This window comes from Typopeltis vanoorti, chromosome 12 (genome assembly GCF_054136105.1).
Source record: "Typopeltis vanoorti isolate ZY-2024b chromosome 12, IOZ_Tvanoo_1.0, whole genome shotgun sequence".
Classification (NCBI taxonomy): Eukaryota; Metazoa; Arthropoda; class Arachnida; order Uropygi; family Thelyphonidae; genus Typopeltis; species Typopeltis vanoorti.
This window is the reverse complement of record NC_143560.1, coordinates 37,202,078-37,220,374: the sequence shown is the minus strand read 5'-3', so window position 1 is coordinate 37,220,374 and position 18,297 is coordinate 37,202,078. Positions and strand designations below refer to the sequence as shown.

Here is an 18,297-nt window from a genome sequence, read left to right as displayed (position 1 = left end):
CTCATTTTAGCATTTTGCATTTCAGTTTCTTAGCTATGATTTCTTTTATCAGCTATAATAAGTTTTTTTTTTTCCCTCATCCTTTTTAGAAGTTTTGAAAAATGGAATCGCAAGAGAATCAAGACTTAAACTCTAATGTTGAAAATAAACAGCCTACTGAACAGGAGGAGACAGAAAACCAACAAGCAGGTGGTGAAAATACATCTGCAGGAACTTTCACTCTCCCTGATGTAGTAAGAAATGTTGATAGTATGCAGGAATCAGAAATTTTATCAAGTGAGTCTAAAACACTTCAGTCCATGCAAGCCAGGATGTCTGAAGATAAGAAGCTGTTTATTGGTGGACTTAGTTGGGATACTGAAGAAAAGGATCTTATGGAATATTTTTCAAATTATGGTGAAATTGCTAGTGTTAACATGAAAGTTAATCCAATTACTGGGAAACCAAGAGGATTTGCTTTTATTAAATTTGTAGATCGCCAAGTGAAAGAAACAGTGTTAAAAAGTGTTCCACATAGTGTGAAAGGTAAGAGGGTAGATGTTAAGCGTGTTACAGTCAAAAGTGTTGCAAGAAAGATTTTTGTTGGGGGTGTACACCCTGATTTGGAAGAAAGTGATATTAAAGCCTACTTTGAAACATTTGGAAGGGTAGAAAATGTTGAACTTGGGTTTGATAGAGAGCGCAATAAACGAAGATGGTTTTGTTTTGTTACATTTGAATCCGAAGAAGAGGCAGAAGAAGCTTGCAAACAGCCAAAACAAAGAATTGGGAAAACAGAATGTGATGTTAAAAAAGTAACTGCTAAACCTATATCGTTTGAACAGGCTGAAGTTCCACGTGATCCTAATCTTTATGCTGCAACAAATACCCAAACCTATGGTTATGGAGTAGTTCCAGGATGTAATACACAAGGTTATAATTTCTATTACAATAATGGATATGGTTATGGCTATCCCGGTTGGGTATATGTACCAGGAAATTATGGAGCTGCCGCTGTATATTGGCAACAGCAACAAGCATTAATGCAGCAGCAGGCCACTGGAGAAGTACAGCAAACAGGTGCCACAGCAGTATGTCCACAGGCAGTTAGTTATGATCCTACAACTTGGCAATACCAACAACCTGATCAGACTTCTAAAGAAGCAGGTGCTGCCGCAGGAGCACAATTGAGCTACCAGTTACCGCAGGCTACCACTGAAGGATCGCAGTTATCTGCTCAACCAGCAGCAACAGCTACTTATCAGCCTGTAGTATCTTCTGAAGTGCAGCAAAGCAGCACAGAGGTAGCACAAGGAATACCCTCCCAGCCAGCTAGTTTTCCTTCTACAACAACTTCTGAAGCACAACAGAGTAGCTCTGAAACTTCACAAGGAATACCCACTCAACCATCATCCAGTTTTCAGTCTACAGGAACTATCCAAAGCAGTTCTGAAATACCAACAGGAGTAGCTACCCAGCCAGCTGTTAGCCAGCCAGCAGTATCAACCCAGCTACCAAGTAATCCTGAGATAGCTCAGGGAGTGCCTGCTCAGCCATCTGTTGCTACTCAGCCTCCCGGAGCTTATCAGTTGCCAACTGGTACAATTATGCCGCAGGCCATGCCTCAACCACCTAGTTATTTGGCTACAGGATTTTATCCAATGCCATATATTAATGCTGCAATACCACAGGGAATTCCTCCTCAACCACCTGCTGGTTATCCACCTGCTGGCACCTACCAGCCACAACTTGGGACCCCTGAAATGCCACAGGGAATTACTCCTCAGCCACCTGCTGGTTATCAGCCAACAGTACCCTCCCAGCTACAACCTGGGAATCCTGAAATGCCACAAGGAATACCTGCTCAGCCACCTACTAGTTATCAGACAGCAGGAGCTTCCCAGCTACAACCTAGTAATCCTGAAATATCACAAGGAATGCCTAGTCAACCACCTTCTAGTTACCCTTCTGGTGGTCCTCAGATTCAGCCTAATAATCCTGAAATGCCACAAGGAATTACTACACAGCCACCTGCTAGCTATCAGTCCACAGGATCTTCACAACTACAACACAGCAAACCTGAGATGGCACAAGGAGTCCCTGCTCAGTTATCCGTTGGCTATCCATCTACATTACCTTACCAACAAGTACCTGGTAGTGCTGATGTTCCACCAGGCATTCCAAATCCTCCAACTTCAAACTATCCATCCACAGGATCCTATCAACCACAGTATACCAATCCCCTTCCCCCTCAGTCATCTCCTAATTATTCTGCAGGTTCTTCACAACTACAACATGGTACACCAGATGTACCACAAGGTATACCTCCCCCATCATCAAGTTATCAGCTTTCAGGAACTCCGCAACAACAACAACAGCAACAATCATCATCATCTACTAATTATCAATCTTCAGGATCGTATCAGTTACATGGCAATCCTGACATGCAGCATACAATTTCCACTCAATCAGCTGCTGGTTTTCAGCCAAAAGGATCCTACAAAATGCAGTACACTAACTCTGATATATCACAAGGAATGTCTTCTCAGCCACCATCTTCATTTCAAGGTATGGGATCTTACCAATCACAGCATAATGCTCCAGGGATTCCATCACAGGGAATACCTGGTCAGCCATCTAGTAATTATCCACCTACAGGATCATCACAACAGAATCATGAAGCATCTCAGGGAATTCCTGGGCAGCCACCTGGTTTTCAGTCTGGTAGTTCTTATAACAATCCTGAGATAAGACATGGAATTATGAATCAACCCTCTGGTTTTCAGAATAAAGGATCCTTCAAGTCACAGTATCCAAATTCAGAGTTAACACAAGGCATGTCCTCTCAATCATCTAGTGGCTATTCATCTACAGGATCATTTCAGCATAATAGTAACATTGATATGCGACAAGGAAATCCTTCCCAACAATCTTCTGGTTATCAGTCTAAAGGATCAAATCAACTACAGCACAATAATCCTGAAATGAGACAAGGAATGAGACATTCTCAAGCCCCTGGTGGTTATCAGTCAACAAGCTCCTACAATTCTGAGGTACGGCAAGGAATTCTTGCTCGTCCACCATCTGGTTTCCAGAATACAGGATCAAGTCAACATAATAATCCTGAAACGAGACAAGGAATTCACTCCCAGTCATCTGGTAATTATCAGTCCACTGGTACCTATCAGCGGCAGCATGGCAACTCAGAGATGAGACAGGGTGCGCATGCTCAGCAGTCTAATAATTATGAACCAAGAGAATTTCGGTTGCAACAGACATCACAAAAGGATCAAGGCTACCATGGTGAGCGAAAGCAGAGTGCTGGCATTCAATTGGGTAATAGGGACATGAACTATAAATCTTTTGGGCGAAATCAGCAAAAAAACAAGTATGACAAGTCAAGTCGTAAACGTAACTCTCAAGGCTATCACCCATATTAATGGTGAGTTTTTGTACAAATTTGTCTTTTGTAATTCTAATATGATGTATTTTGTATACAAATATTATCTAATAGGATTGTATATTATATTGCAGTATAGAGAAAGAAAAACATTCTTTGAGGTTTAGTTCATAAGTAGGTTGGTGTTAGTAACTTCATTGTCTGCTTGTTTCTTAAAATTCTGTTGTAGCCAATACAAAATTCTCTTGCATATAAATCTAGATATTTAGCCCATACCAGTAAAAATGTTCTTTACTGTAAAACCATTTTACAGTTTTATGGTAATATGAGAGGAAACTGAAGTTAAAACTTTCCATTCTAGTTTTTATTCTCTAGTTCAGCTTACAATATTTTCAGTTTTAGTAGTTTTAAGTTTTTGTTATTTATAATCAAATATTTTTGTATATGTGGTACAGTACACCGAAACAATTTTATCTTCATCAAGCAAAAATAACTCTTAAATGCAATAATGCATGCAGTATTCTCACTATATGAGTGTAATCCAGGAAACCATCTTATACATTATTGCGTTAGAAGATAATTTCTTTATTGTACGATAGTAAATAATTCAGAAATAACCTCAATGGCTGAATAGTAATTACTTCAGTAAGTATGTAAAAGTAAATAAAAGTAAGATTTGGTTAGGAATAGTTCATGCAAAATATTTTTGCTAATGCAGCATTTCAAATGCTGCCTCTAAAATTTATAAAACTGCAATATTTTGTTTATTTAGCATGATGGAATTAAAATATAAATGCATCAGAGATGTTTTTTTAAAGTATACACATTATATTAATATGCATATATTACTGAAAAGCATCTATATATCTTATGTCATCATATGTATTATGTCATATACTTGGTGGTTGCTGGATAATGAGCAGGACTAAATTGTTTAGTGATCACTGTATTTTATAGAGTAAGAAATTCCTGGCTGTTACTATTCGTAGACACAAGTTTGTTTATTTCAACCTTTTCAAGGCACATTAGAGGTAGAAATAAAATGCTCTACCTTCAGTAGCTGTCTTTCTTGGTTGGCTCATTGAAATAGATATAATCGACTTCTTATTATAGCAAATTAGCAAAAAGTCCCAACCAAGACCCCTTAGGCACAACACTGTTGCAAAGAAAATTCGTTGTAGCAGACTATCCACTATAACAAATTTCATGTCCATTTAAGTTTGCTATAGTGATAATCGACTATATATATATATATAAAAACAAAAAGTAGCCTTCTACTTTTTGTTATGTATAGTCTTGTAACTCAGTTACAAAACAGGATTTTCATATTTGGGGTATGATTTTTTTTTAATAGTGTTATTGATTGATTGTTTGGTTTATGTAATTTTATTAATAAACTACTTATGTGAGTTAACATCTAAATATCTTGAAAACAGCTTGAATAAGATTTGAAGATGTTATTCTGTAGAGAAACTTTATTGCTGTATACTTTTTTAAAAATTAATAATATGCATTATTCCATAGTGTAACATTTTTCAATGTATTTTAATTTCATATTATAGATATATCCATCATCTGGATCCTTCACTATCTTATGCGTTTGCTACATTATTATTTTTTTTTTTTAAAACTTGTGTGAATAACCTAGTAATGTATGTGTGTGTTCGCATTTTCAATGAAATAGATAACTTCTATATCTGCTAGTTTTTTTTTCATAAGAAAAGTTATTATTTCTTTATAAGTCTTTGATAGCGAAGACTTCTTTTAAAAATTGTTATATTCTTTGTAAACAACCAGTATTTCTGGAAATGTACTGCCACCTCACTACTGTAGTATATTACAAAATTTCTGAATAATATTCTTCATCCATCATAGGTGTATCTATTTATGCTCATTAAAATTTATTAGATTAAAAATTTTCATGATTTTTTATACTTTACATACCCCCCCCCCCTCCCAAGATCATGCATGTTTGGCTGCCTGTTTTAATAGAACATACATAACACAGAAAAAATATTATAAATAATATAAGAGTTATAAAAGCATTATACATCTTAGAATGTCTGTGTACAAGACATTCTATAGTTTCCTTATAATGAATGCTAAGATGCATTTTAAAATGAAAAACCCTTCTAATAAAATATTTTAAAATGAAAAACCCTTCTAACAAAATATACATTTTATTAGAAGAGAAGTAAAATGGCAGTTCTTGAATATTTAAAACTAAATGGAAAAATTGAGAGTCAATTAGTTCCAGTTTTTGGATAGCTGCTTTATATTTTCCTTTGTAGCTCATTCCTTTCACATTTGAGGATTGATGTTATATAAGAAAGAAATTGACAGTTTATGAGTCGATTTTGTGTCTACTTTAGAATAATAAGAATCAATATTAGCAGCTTGTCCTTCATTTAAAATCACATCCCCACTGTACAAAATGTCATCACTGATGCAGAATCAATTGCAGTATTAGTCTCAGCATATGGGTTAACCTATGAAATTTTTAGCATTCAGATATGCCATCACTCAGATGTTATATGAATTATTAATGTGTTTACATACAAAACATCTGTGAACCTGGTGTCACTAAGATAATGATGATGAAACATCAATTTGTACATTGATAATAACGTACTAAGTACCCACTGTAATAGATTTTATAAACTCCTTTTCAGACTCAAATTGAATTTTAGTTTTATTTTTATCTCATTAACTGTGGTAAGGTAAATTGATTGGATTGTCTTTAATGTCGCGTTTTATTTTGCATAATAATTTTTACATGGCTCAAAAGAATTAAAAAAAAAGATTGTGTATTCTTTCTGTTTGTACATAAATGATAGCAAATGGTATTTGGTATTATAAGCAAGATATATAGTTATTTCACCTTTTATCTGAATGGTTTTGTTTTTAATTGTGTAGTGCCTTTCATCTATCAAATCTCTCTCTCTCTCTCTCTCTGTGTGTGTGTGTGTGTGTATTATTTGGTTTTTTCATTCCAAATTCGATAATAATGAAATAATTACTGGTATGAAGGAGATGAATATATTTTTCAGAATTTGTGCACACCTGTCACATTTCGCATAGCCATTTTATCTTAATTATTGATAATATGATCCTCTTGGTCACAGCAATGTGCCATTGGTAATTTGTTTGACTAGTAGAGCAGGGGAAATATAAGTATTCGAAACATTGTATAACCCACTGATTGTATTATGTTCCATAGAAGCTTTGCTTTCTACAGAATGAGTCGGTATTAGGACGTTGTGCTTAATTGATATGAGTGTAATATTTCTTGGCTTTATTTCTATGTTTTAATGTGAATCACTATTGCTTTCATCTATATTCCTTTGTGGTTTATTCATGTATATAAAGTCTCTGGGAAACCTAGTGAATTCCCTATTCTTTAGTGTAATTATATTTTTGTGTATTTTGTTGATGTATAATAAATTCAGTGATTCAGTAGACTCGTGACTTTTCCTGGATCCACATTGGGATTAGTATTTATTTTTTCTCCCACCATATATATAACACACTGTTTAAACAGGAGTTAAAGAAATTTTCATGTTTTGTGTAATAACAGGATGAAACTAATGAAAAGTTATTTAAACTGTGAAATGCTTTAATTGTTATCCTTCATTTGACATTCATTAAAAGTTTTCCTAGTTGGTACAATAAATTATTTAACCTCTATATTTGAGGTTGGAGGAGAAACAGATTATGCTGCTTTGAAAGGGTTTTAATTAATAGAAACAAAATTATCTAAGTCACCCTTTTGTTTCACTGTGGCCTTCATTGTATTAAATAAACAAATTCCCAATGGAATAGATATGGGAAAAAAAAAAAACTTTAAATTTCCATGCCACGTTACATTTCATATAGATGTTTCTGTGTGTCCTTTGCAGAAAAAAAAAAAAAAAAACTTCTCTACAAGCCATGATGGAATTAGCCATGTCATTACATAAAATTACATTATACAAAGTTAAATATGTCAGTTCTGTTTGGGTAGTTAAATATTATGCACAATTTCATGAAGCATTTTTAGATTCTGGTAGATAAGTACTAGCTAAGTCAGTATGTGAAGCATGGGATAACTAAAATTATTTCTTACACTCAAATACAGTAGCCCTCATATAACGCAGTAGTTAGTTTCCTATACAATATCATAGTGCAAAACCGTATTATACGGGACTAAGAACCACTATGGAAAAAAAGGGGGGGGGGGATTCCAAAAGCTAATAGAAACACCCCATTTTATTTTTATAGTTATTGGAAACTACATTTTTATTAGAAATGTAATAACTGATAATTTAGAAACCATTCTTTAAATATATTGGCAGTTACTCAAGCTTTTGCATGTGCTCTCCAACTGCTAGTAACACATTTTTATTCACACCTCTTATTGCACAAGGATTAGAGGACCTGTAAATTAGCATAGGTTTTATCATGTAAAATAATAATGCATTAAAACTTGGTTCGGTTTTTTTTTTTTAAATAAACATACTTTGGATGTTCTGAAATATATGTTCAGTCTCAGCATTGAAAACTTCATGCAGTATGTATTATGCTCTTCAATGATTTTTTTGAAATTTGAAGTTTAGTAATACATAACCAGAAAAATAATAAATGATCAAATAAAAACCAAAATAACCTTGCATAAAAATTAAAAGCTGTAAACTGCATGATTTGAAATCACAGTTTTTGATGGTATCAAACAAGCCTAAGTTTAATAGCACAGAACTTAACATGGGGATCCCCACCCAAATAATAAAATATGGGGATTTCCCAATAATTTTCCAGCCTTGTTAGAGCAAAACTGCGTTATGCAGTTTTTTAAAAAGAAAAAAAAAAACATACTGAACTCCATAATATGCATTGTTGTAGTTATTCAGTACTTTTCTTTTTGTGTGTTTGTGCATGCATTCACCATGCTGTATAAGCATTCAGTATGCTAGGATTGCTGTAATTTCTATCCATGTTAGAGTGAAACCATGTTTCACTAGTGCTGTATCATACGAGGGTTGCTTGTATTTATATATGAATGTGTGAATAATAATTACAGGGGCAGTTGTCTGACATGGTTGACAAATTCATATAATTAAAATATAAATAAAATGCAAGGCTGGAATGAATAAATTATGATGCAGGATTTTTTATACTATAACAAGTGAAAAAGTTTCAGCTGAGATATAATACGGTAAAGGAGAATAGAAAAATAAAACTTCTTGTGTATGTTTACCTTATATTAAAATTATGTTATTCTAAAAATTATCTAAAATTGTGTTATGGGTTTGAAGTTGTTGAATCAATTCCTAAGATAGGCATTATTTCATTATAGAATAAGAAAGCAACCACTTGGTAAAGAAATTAAAGACTGGAAAAAGTCTCTCTCTAATGTGCATACACATGGACAGTAGCTAGTTAATGGAAATTACTAGTTTGTTTTTTCATAGCTAAGATGAAAATGACAAACAGTGGAAAACATGTACTTTGTGGCCTTAGTTTTCATGGTGTAAACTAAACAATATGCAGTATTTTCTCTTTAAGAAAAATAAATTGTCTGAAATCAACTTGATGAAGATGCTTTCACTTCCAAATACAGAGTGAAAATTTTCAAGATAACAGAATGAAGTATGTTATACTCTGCTATACTGAAAGCTCATAATAGTTGTGAGCAAATGATCTCAAATGAAATTTGAGCAGAAAACTGATATTCTCTTCAGATGGTGATAGTTGTGTTTTTTGTCCCCTTGCCAAAGAGACAAGAAAGACATACTTTTGTTAAGCATGGTTTCTACCTCCTTTGTACTGTTATGGTTCTGTTGCATCATTGGTTCAAGGATACATTGTGATTGGTCTGTGAATTTAGCGCTCTTGTAAAGTTCGTGATTTTTTGTCTGTTTTATTGTGTTATTTCCTTAGAAAATTAGTGTTTTATAGTCATGTAGTATCCTATCAAATGCATTAGCAAAGTCTAACAGTATCATAATGTATCCATTCCCTTTATCTAACTCAGCAGTAATGTTATTATAAAATATGAGAAAATTGCTAAAACATGACCTCCCTTTAGTAAACCCATGTTGTTGCTTGCAAAGTATAACTTGTCTCTGTGTGAATTCTTACCAGCTGCTCTAAAATCTTCACCACCACCACCACTCTAGAATACTAATAGGTTGATAATTTAGATACATCAGTTTTTGCACCACCCTTTATACAATGGAACTATCATGCATTCTTTCCTGAGTTGAGAATCAAGTTATACAAATGTGTCAAGAACCAAGCCATTTTTGCTGAACATTCCTTTAGCACAAATGCTGATATTCTATCTGGTTCTATTGCTGAATTGATATCCAGGTTATGCAACAATTCTTGAATCACATTCTTATGCACCTCTATCTCTCTTCATCCAGTGTAGTAAACCTTAGTGAAATGAGCACTCATTATTTGAACAATCTCATCTGCTTCTGTACCATCTACATTCACCAAATCTATTCTTCTCTATTCATTTTTTCTTTTACTTGTAACATAGCAATAAAATTCTTTTGGGTTACTTTTAGTCTGCACAGCACAGCCAGTTTCTGTTCTTACTCTGATTTAGCTTTCTGTACAATACTCATAACTTTTCTGATGTGTGCTATATATATATTTCATAATTCTTCTCACTCTTATTCTCACAATATTCTTTCCACATCATCTTATGGAGCTTTTGCTTAATAAGGTTGCACATCCATTTCACTCCCATCCTACTTGTTGCTCCAACTCTATGGATATATTCAGATATTGCCTCATTTTAGCACATTTTCAAAGCTCTTCCCCTTTAGTAACTGATAGAATGGGACAATACAGTGGATACCAAGACCCCTTCTGACACTGTGGACAAATTAACACTCTTTGACCTCAAGTTCTTTTTTTCACATGCTCCTTGAAAGTTGTCTTGCAACAACTCAATAAATTCTTCTTTTTCGTTCTTATCATGAGCTTTCTCTTCTACCCAATCAATGTTTGGATAATTTAAAGTCACTCATAGTGATTACTTATGTAGTAATAGTACCCATTAGGGTAAATTGGCAATACATTTCATCATTCTCAGCAGCTGATCCACCAAGTCTGTAGCAACATCCCACGATATATTTATCCTGTTAATTTCAACTTCACAGCAGACAACATTAAACTCATTGATACATGGGACGTTATTATTGCTTTCATGAGTTTCTATCTTAACTGGACACGAGTCATCTGATATCATTAGTAGCACTCCTCCTTTTCCTCTTCCCTTCTTAAAAATACTATACCCTTTACACTCGATTCATTCAGGATTACTTATTATTCTCTCCTTTTGTATAGAGGTAGCTGATTTCTTATCAATTTGTGATCTTGTAATGTATGCCATTTTCCTTTCTCAGGCATGTATAATGGCATAAGATGCATTCATTATGGCAAGAGATGCTGTCTTGGCAGGTTTCTTGCTAGAACATGACATCCTTGTGGGGGGAGGGGGGGGCATACTCATTACTTTTACCTTCCTCTAAAATTTATGTGGCTGTATTCAGTATTATAGTCTTATGCCTTTTGTTCTATCAGATTGGGTTTTGTAGAAAAATAAACATTCCTTTTCAGAGGAATGTTTTTAGATCTATTTTTGCATTATTGGGAAGATAGACTAAATATAATAAATTTAGTTTAATCCTTTATCCAAGTGTGAGCAAACAAAGTTTGCACCCGAAAGTATCTTCAGGACTGGGGTAAGTTAGTACAACACCAGGCAACTTGTTGCAAAGGTGGAGCAAGCTAACATCACTCCTATCTCAGTATCTCCCATAATGCAAAACACATCTCCTTGCGGATATGCATAATGTTATGCATTAAGGGAAGGGCCACTACCCAGACTAGTTTCGACCTTTATTGAGGTCTCATCGGTGGGAGTCAGGCCCAAGTGATTAGCAAGGTCATCTCTACCTATAGGAGTTGCCAAACAGTGTGCCACCTTTTTTATTAAATTACTCTGGATTTAGAGAAAGATGTTGAAAGTTTATTTTTCACTTGGTTAGACTGGGTAGCGTAGTGGCCCTTCCCTTAATGCATAACATTATACATATCTGCAAGGAGATGTGTTTTGCATTATGGTAGATACTGAGATAAGAGTGATGTTAGCTTGCTCCACCTTTGCAACAAGTTTTCCCAGTGTTGTACCACCTTACCCCAGTCCTGAAGATACTTTCAGGCACAAACTTTGCTCACACTTGGATAAAGGATTAAACTAAATTTATTATATTCTAACCAAGTGAAAAATAAACTTTCAAGACTAAGCAATACTTGGTCGATTTTGCAGTATCTCTAAAACAAGGGGAAAGATGTGCCCAGAACAAACAAACAAATTACTGGTTGTCAACTCTGATGATTTCATAACTGCTCTCCCTCCATTTTTCTTGCTTTCTTTCATAGAGTGTGCCTTCTCTTCAAATGGCAGGGCTGACCTGGTAGATGACCAAATACATGGAACACCATCTGGAATAGGGCTAGGCCTAACTTCAGCAGGCTAGGCCTGCTGAAGTTTTGGTCAAAATCCCCTTTATCCCCAAGTTTTGATTCCAAAATATTGTTTTCTTTTAGTTTATGAAGTAATTGCTACTTTTTTTTAAAAAAAACTAATTAAGGGTGTTAAGGTAGAGTTTGAAGCATTTAGTTACTAGAATGTTATCGGGATTATTCATTCAGTTTGATATCAGGCTCTTTTTCTTCTGTTAAATGTATGTAGCCTTTTAAATTCCGGGTTCTCTGTGGAAGCCCTTATGAATTTAGTCAAGTCAGGAAAGATTGGTCTCCATTCCCTAACATTTTTATTTCCAAATATGCTTATTCTGTATAGTGCAATTAATATTGGTAACTGGTAGTTTGAATCTTTTCAAACTACCAGTTACCAATTGAGAATGTCAGCCATTGTATCACATGGCATAGGTATTTTTGTTTGTTGTTAAGTGATAATTCATTTTATCACTCAGTGTGAGACCACTACACTTCTTATTGGGATCTCAAATAAGAAAATGTTTCGTGTTTAGTTTCTAAATCAGAGTTTCTGCATTATGTAACACCCTTAGCTGTTTAACCATTTGTAATCTTGGAATTATTTGAAAGCTCCTTGATATTTAATTTTGTAAAGCATTCACTTTATATTTGTGCTCAGTGTTTATTCTATTCAGCAAGCTCCATTTTCAAGTGTTCTAAAGAAACTGAAACTTGAGCTTGCCGTTATTTGCTATGCCAGCTGTATATGTTACTGTTGGTACTAGGATAATATGGTGATTACTGTGACTCTTTCTTAATATATAGAATGACTTATTTCTCATTCTGTAATTAAAAAAAAAAATTATATTCTAGTTTTCTTACTGTTATTTTTGTTTCATGGATGCTGCTTTTAAATCATTCCAAGGGATAAATTAAAAAAAAAATTCTGCTATTTCAGAAAGTGGCAAAATTTTTGCAAATTTCCATGAACTTGTGTGTAGATGGTTCTTTTTTGTACTTGCTCATTTTATTGTCATATGCATAACCAATTATTTTATTTCAGTGTGACCTATATTCATATATCAATACTTTTATTTTTATTCCTACCTGATTTCCTGCTGTTTAGAAAGTGAGTTTCCATGGACAGCTTTCCAGTCATGGAAACAACTGTTAAATTATAGTTCTGCTATCGATTTAAATATTTAATTTACAAGATTCCTTTTTTTTATTTTGATATTGCATTATCAAAAAAAATGATTGAATTAGCAAGAGCCTGTGTAGCTCAGTAGAAGTGGTGTTTGCACTCAATGGTGCTTGACCATGCAAAGAAAGACTTCGGTTCAAATCTGGTTGCCGACTAGAGGGACATTTTCTAAAGTCTTTTTTCGATCCGTTCCTGAGTTAGTCGATCTCTGGCATGGGCAAGCTGGTTTTTTGTCTTATAAATTCAAGAAAATCGGCCGTCGAATCCACACTATTTTCAGATAGTGTGGATTCGACGGTCCCTAACAACATTTTAATGATAAAATCATTAAAATCATGTTGTGTTAGGGACCATGGGCTGGCGTCTTGTTAGCCGTCTTCTTCACTGCATACTGATTAATTAGCGATAGCCTTGGACCAGCTATCTCTGATGGTCTACCAGTGGGGGATTGAATTGCCCACTCAGTCTCCAAAAGTTAGATAGGGCTAAAACGACCTAACCTGTATGGGAACAAAAAGGCGTTAGCTCGGTTTTTTTATTTTTATTTTTTTAATATTGCATTATCCTGTTTACACTGCAGCCTAGTTTGTGGAACAGATATTGTTGGAAAACTTCATTGAAAGTTTTTTGATCTGTTGTAATTATTAGTGAGAGAGTTATTTTATTTTAGTTATTTGAGAGAGTAATCATGTCATGGAAGAGCATTAGATTCATTTGAATGAGAAAGCCTGGAACTGCTTGCCATTCCATCAGGCCATGTATTAATTGTAACTGTTTTTTAAAGAAAGTTATTAATTATGAAAAGTTGAAGATAACTATTATATCTTCCATAAAGAATAGAAGAATGCCAGTGAAATAGGGTTGTTGAATTCTAGTAGATTTTATACAATTCTATCAGGCCCATGTGTTTTTTGGTTTTTATCTAGGGTTCTTGCATTGTTTAATTGAGTTTGTATGCATTGTAATTACAGCTTTGTTGTATCATTTTGTATATGCATAAGATTTCCTTCCTGAGTCCAAATTCGGAGCATTTTATTTTGTAGTTGTTCTTGGTAGCATATGAAAATTTCTTTTTGTATTATGGATTTCTGATTCTTCTCCTTCATATTAATTTTTTTTAATTGATTTATATTTTAATTATTCTCATTTTCTTGTTTCTACTATTTCTGCTTCATGGTTATATGTTTCCAGATGAAAGTTTTTAAATACGAGTAAAGTAAGAAAAAAAATAGGACGTAGTGTCCTACTACTATTCACGTATGAAAAGGACATCTTTCAGAAAGTATTCTTAAATACATTTACAATAGACAGTGCAAATGGCACTGGTGTTTTAAAAAAAAAAGTTATCATTGCTGGTCCATAGAGCAATGGATGTTTGTGATATTAAGTGATAGGTCCTTCATCCTTTTCCAGTTACATTCGCAGGTGTGCATTGTGGCAGATATCTGGAGAATGCTTTATGTCCAAGTATATTATCCCATTTGTGTTTCCCACAATATGGTGATATTTAATGGTCTAGAGCTGTTTTGTTTGTGTGATCTCAGATCTTTGGTGGTTATGTTTAGAAGGATGAAAATCTACAGACAAGCAGCACTAATGTTTTGTTCAGCATAGTAATGCATTTTTTTTCATACTGAGTGTGCTGTTGCAATATGAGTCAAGAAAAATTATTGAAAAACTTGACAAGCCCTCACACAGCCTCAACAGTGCATGCAACAATAGTTTATAGACTCATGATCCTGTTGAAGAAAGAACGATCCAATGATCACATCTTCCTTTTACCTTGTGGTGTCAGGATTTATTAGTTTATTAATCATCAAACCTCAAACCATTCACAGGATAAGGGTGGTGAGCCCTACGCCCCAGTGTATCCTATGTCCGTAGTGTTGAGTTCTCAAGGCTGGTTGCCTGCTTTGCGGGATGAAAAACCCTACTGTCCACGCCCAAGACTGGCTAACTTGGCTAAGGCTGAGGAAGATCCTTCAGCTCCTCATGTCATCGACCGGAATTGAACCTAGAACACTCCTTCCCCATGCATATGGTTGCGAAGTGCACAACCACTAGGCTAACCGCACAGCCATCATAATATAATTTATGAATATTTTTATTAATTTTATTTTGTGAATTATTTAAATGTGTTTCTTTTTGCACGTCACAAGCAAGTCATTTTAAAATGACTTGTCTTTGGCTACACAGAAGTCTTGTTTAAATGTGAAATAAATTTATTTAAATTAGATATTAAAGAATAATTATAATTTTGTATGAGTTATCAAAAGTTTTATAAATGTTGGTACTATTTGCATCTAGACAAACATTGACAAAATTTGTTAACATCACTGACAAGGGAGATGAAAGTTACCACTGTAATTTATGTTGCATGAATAATTAAATCAGCTTACCTCAGTGCATAAAAAACTGCAGAATGAAGAAATGCTATAAATTCTAGCTGTTCCATTGTGAAATTATGGTTACATAAACTTTTCTGCAGTGGGAAGAAAGAACTTTGTCCTTTTTTAAGTACATCACTGAAATCAGTATGGTAGGACAGAATGGTACACTGTGGTGGAGTGGAAGTTTCTCAGTTGCATTTTTGAGCATGTGAGAAAGCCAAAAGAACATTATTGAATGTTAAAGGGTCAGTTGTTCAGGAAGTAGGAAAGGAACACAGGAGTTTCTGTGTCTTCAACATATAAAGACTGAACAGAAATTAGAAGTGTTAGCAATAGAAGACCTTTTATGAAAAGATAAGTGAAGTTTTTGTAGTTATTATTATTATTACATGACTCCTCCAGAGTCCAAGGACTCATCAAGGGAGGGCACCTATTCCACAGCTACAATCCACCTGCTACACCAATGCCATCTACTGCTGACCACCACCACTAATATTTTCACAGACAATCATAAACATCCATGTCCAATGTGGAATTCAAACCCACAACCTTTTGGCTGGAGAGCGGATACACTAACCACTCGGCCAACCAGACCGGTAATTATAAGATTTATTTCAGATAAAACTGAAAAGAACTTTCTTTGCTCTCCAGTTCATGTGTAAATGGGCCCAGCAAAGTTTGTTTATTTAAGATTCTCAGTCTGATAAGTGATTCCTAACAGTTATTGTCTTAGTCATTTTTTTTAAAAAACTTTCATATAGAAGACAAATCTGTTTTGAAGACTGTTGATAAGATTTTATGGAAAAGTTAATTCATACTATGTGATAATATGGTTGATATAGTTTTTAGTCAGATATTCAGTGGAGTTCGCTGTTACTTTCTTATAGAAAGTGAAGTTACAGAAGTGTCTTGGATGAAGACAGGGTATTTTTCTTCAGTGTTCTGTGATTTTAAGATGCAAAAAGAATTTGACTGTTGCTGTTATACAACAAGCAGTCTTAGTCTTGAGTTAGTCTTTCTCCTGTGTGAATGCAAGTAGAAATATGTTTATGTATGAAGCAAGAGATTGACATTCCAAAAGTTGTGCACCCATAAGATAACTGAAGAATAACATTGGTGCTTGCATAGTTAAATAGTTAATTTATATATATTTGTGTTTTTTCAACTCTTAATGAGTTTAATAGTTAAACAGGTTAATTTAAAGGGTTAAGTTACATATGAAATATGCTGTAATATATGAACCTGTATGGAAGTTTGATTACTCTGCCAGTTCTGCTTCTTTTCCATTGATGCTTATGTTTCTGGCAGCTACCTTGAATTCTGCTGACACTCAGTGTTCAAATAGTTGACTTTTTGCTGTTGGTCCTAGTTCCATGACAAAAATGGGACCTTCTCTAACTGGGTGACACCCCAGCAACATGAATTTCCTATTGCTGGATTGTTATCATTTGATTGAAGCAATAAACCTCAAATTGCCAGAACATCCTCATTTGTTATCCAGGTCTGGTAACTGTCAATCCAAAAACACTCATGTGCAGTAGATGAGATAAGTTAACTCTATGCTTAAAAAAAATTCTGTGCCATGTAGGTTTCTCTGAAATATAGTGCTATAATACTAACTGTAAAACAAGATCACCTTTTTTTTTTCTTTTTTTTTTAATAATAATAATAGACATTTTCACTTTGCCATTTGTGATAATTTTCAGAATTTCTTGTATTTATATACACACTTGTGTTTATATATATATATTTCTAATCTCCTTATGATATATAAGATTAGATTCATTTCATCATTTTTGTTTCATATATATTTGCTCATTAGTGTACTTCTTTGGAGGATTACCATGAAACCATAATCTACATGATATACAGAGAATTTCAGCATGCACTTTCTTACGCATATGTAGTTTAACATGCTTTTTTTTTGTTTGTTTTACACAGTAATCTAAATTCAACTCTTAAAAAATTTATTCAACACACTTTCCAGATAGCGTCACCATCTTGATGTTTAGCAGTGCAAGTCCCATTGTGAAACACCAGAATTTGGACAAGTGTTATACCATTTCACGACTTTATCCACTTATTCATAGAACTTCAGGATGCCACACAGAAAGTTATCACCATGTTCAACCAAAGATGCTACTTTGTTTTTTCTAAAAAAAAAAAAAAAGTCTTCATTTGGAGAACCTTCAGAGATCGAAGCTTGTTTTGTGATATAGTGAATAATCTGGAATGACTGTGTGACACTTATGTTTATCATCTTTCCATGTGATGTCTTGATAGCTGTGTTGCACTATGAACATGTTTACCAATGAAAGTAAATGATAGATGCAATTTCTCATCTTTTTTCCATTATTTTTCCATTTTTCAGTTATTAATTTGTTGTGCACAAAAATGTTGTGTAAATATGGGAATGTTTGTACGTATTTTTAGTATTAAAATCACTTTTAATTAATCTGATTATGAGCTAGTAATTAATTAGCATACATTTATTACTGTGAAATATTTCTTAGTCAATTGCCTGTTTTATCTCAAATATGATTCATATTATTATTACATCCTCCATGGAGTTTTGGCAGACCAATTGTGGGCGGTTCATTCAACTGACAACATATTTATCATATTGAATCTTAAAACCCTTAATGCTCCTTGTTAAGAACACATTCTGGTAATGCATTCCATTCACTGACAATTCTCCATGTAAAAAATCTACTCCTCACATCCCTCTTCACCACACTTAACATAACTTCCATGGATCACTTCTGGTTCTTGCCCTCTCACCTTTTACTCTTTTTACAATCCCCTCTGGATTAATTTGATAATATCGT

At 34.1% G+C, this 18,297-nt stretch overlaps 1 protein-coding gene across 5 annotated transcripts in view; it reads left to right on the top strand.

The window, feature by feature from the left end:
• Window positions 1-17,929, top strand: part of LOC150100704 (uncharacterized) — a 136,630-nt gene extending 118,701 nt beyond the window's left edge. For all 5 annotated transcript variants that reach the window (XM_090402032.1, XM_090402036.1, XM_090402035.1 and 2 more), the window contains 2 exons: window positions 90-3,421; window positions 17,457-17,929. In XM_090402032.1, the coding sequence (XP_090258158.1) occupies window positions 102-3,419 (3,318 nt within the window). In that variant the 5' untranslated portion in view covers window positions 90-101 and the 3' untranslated portion in view covers window positions 3,420-3,421; window positions 17,457-17,929. The remainder of the gene's footprint in view (window positions 1-89; window positions 3,422-17,456) is intronic.
• The last annotated feature ends 368 nt before the right edge of the window (window positions 17,930-18,297 follow it).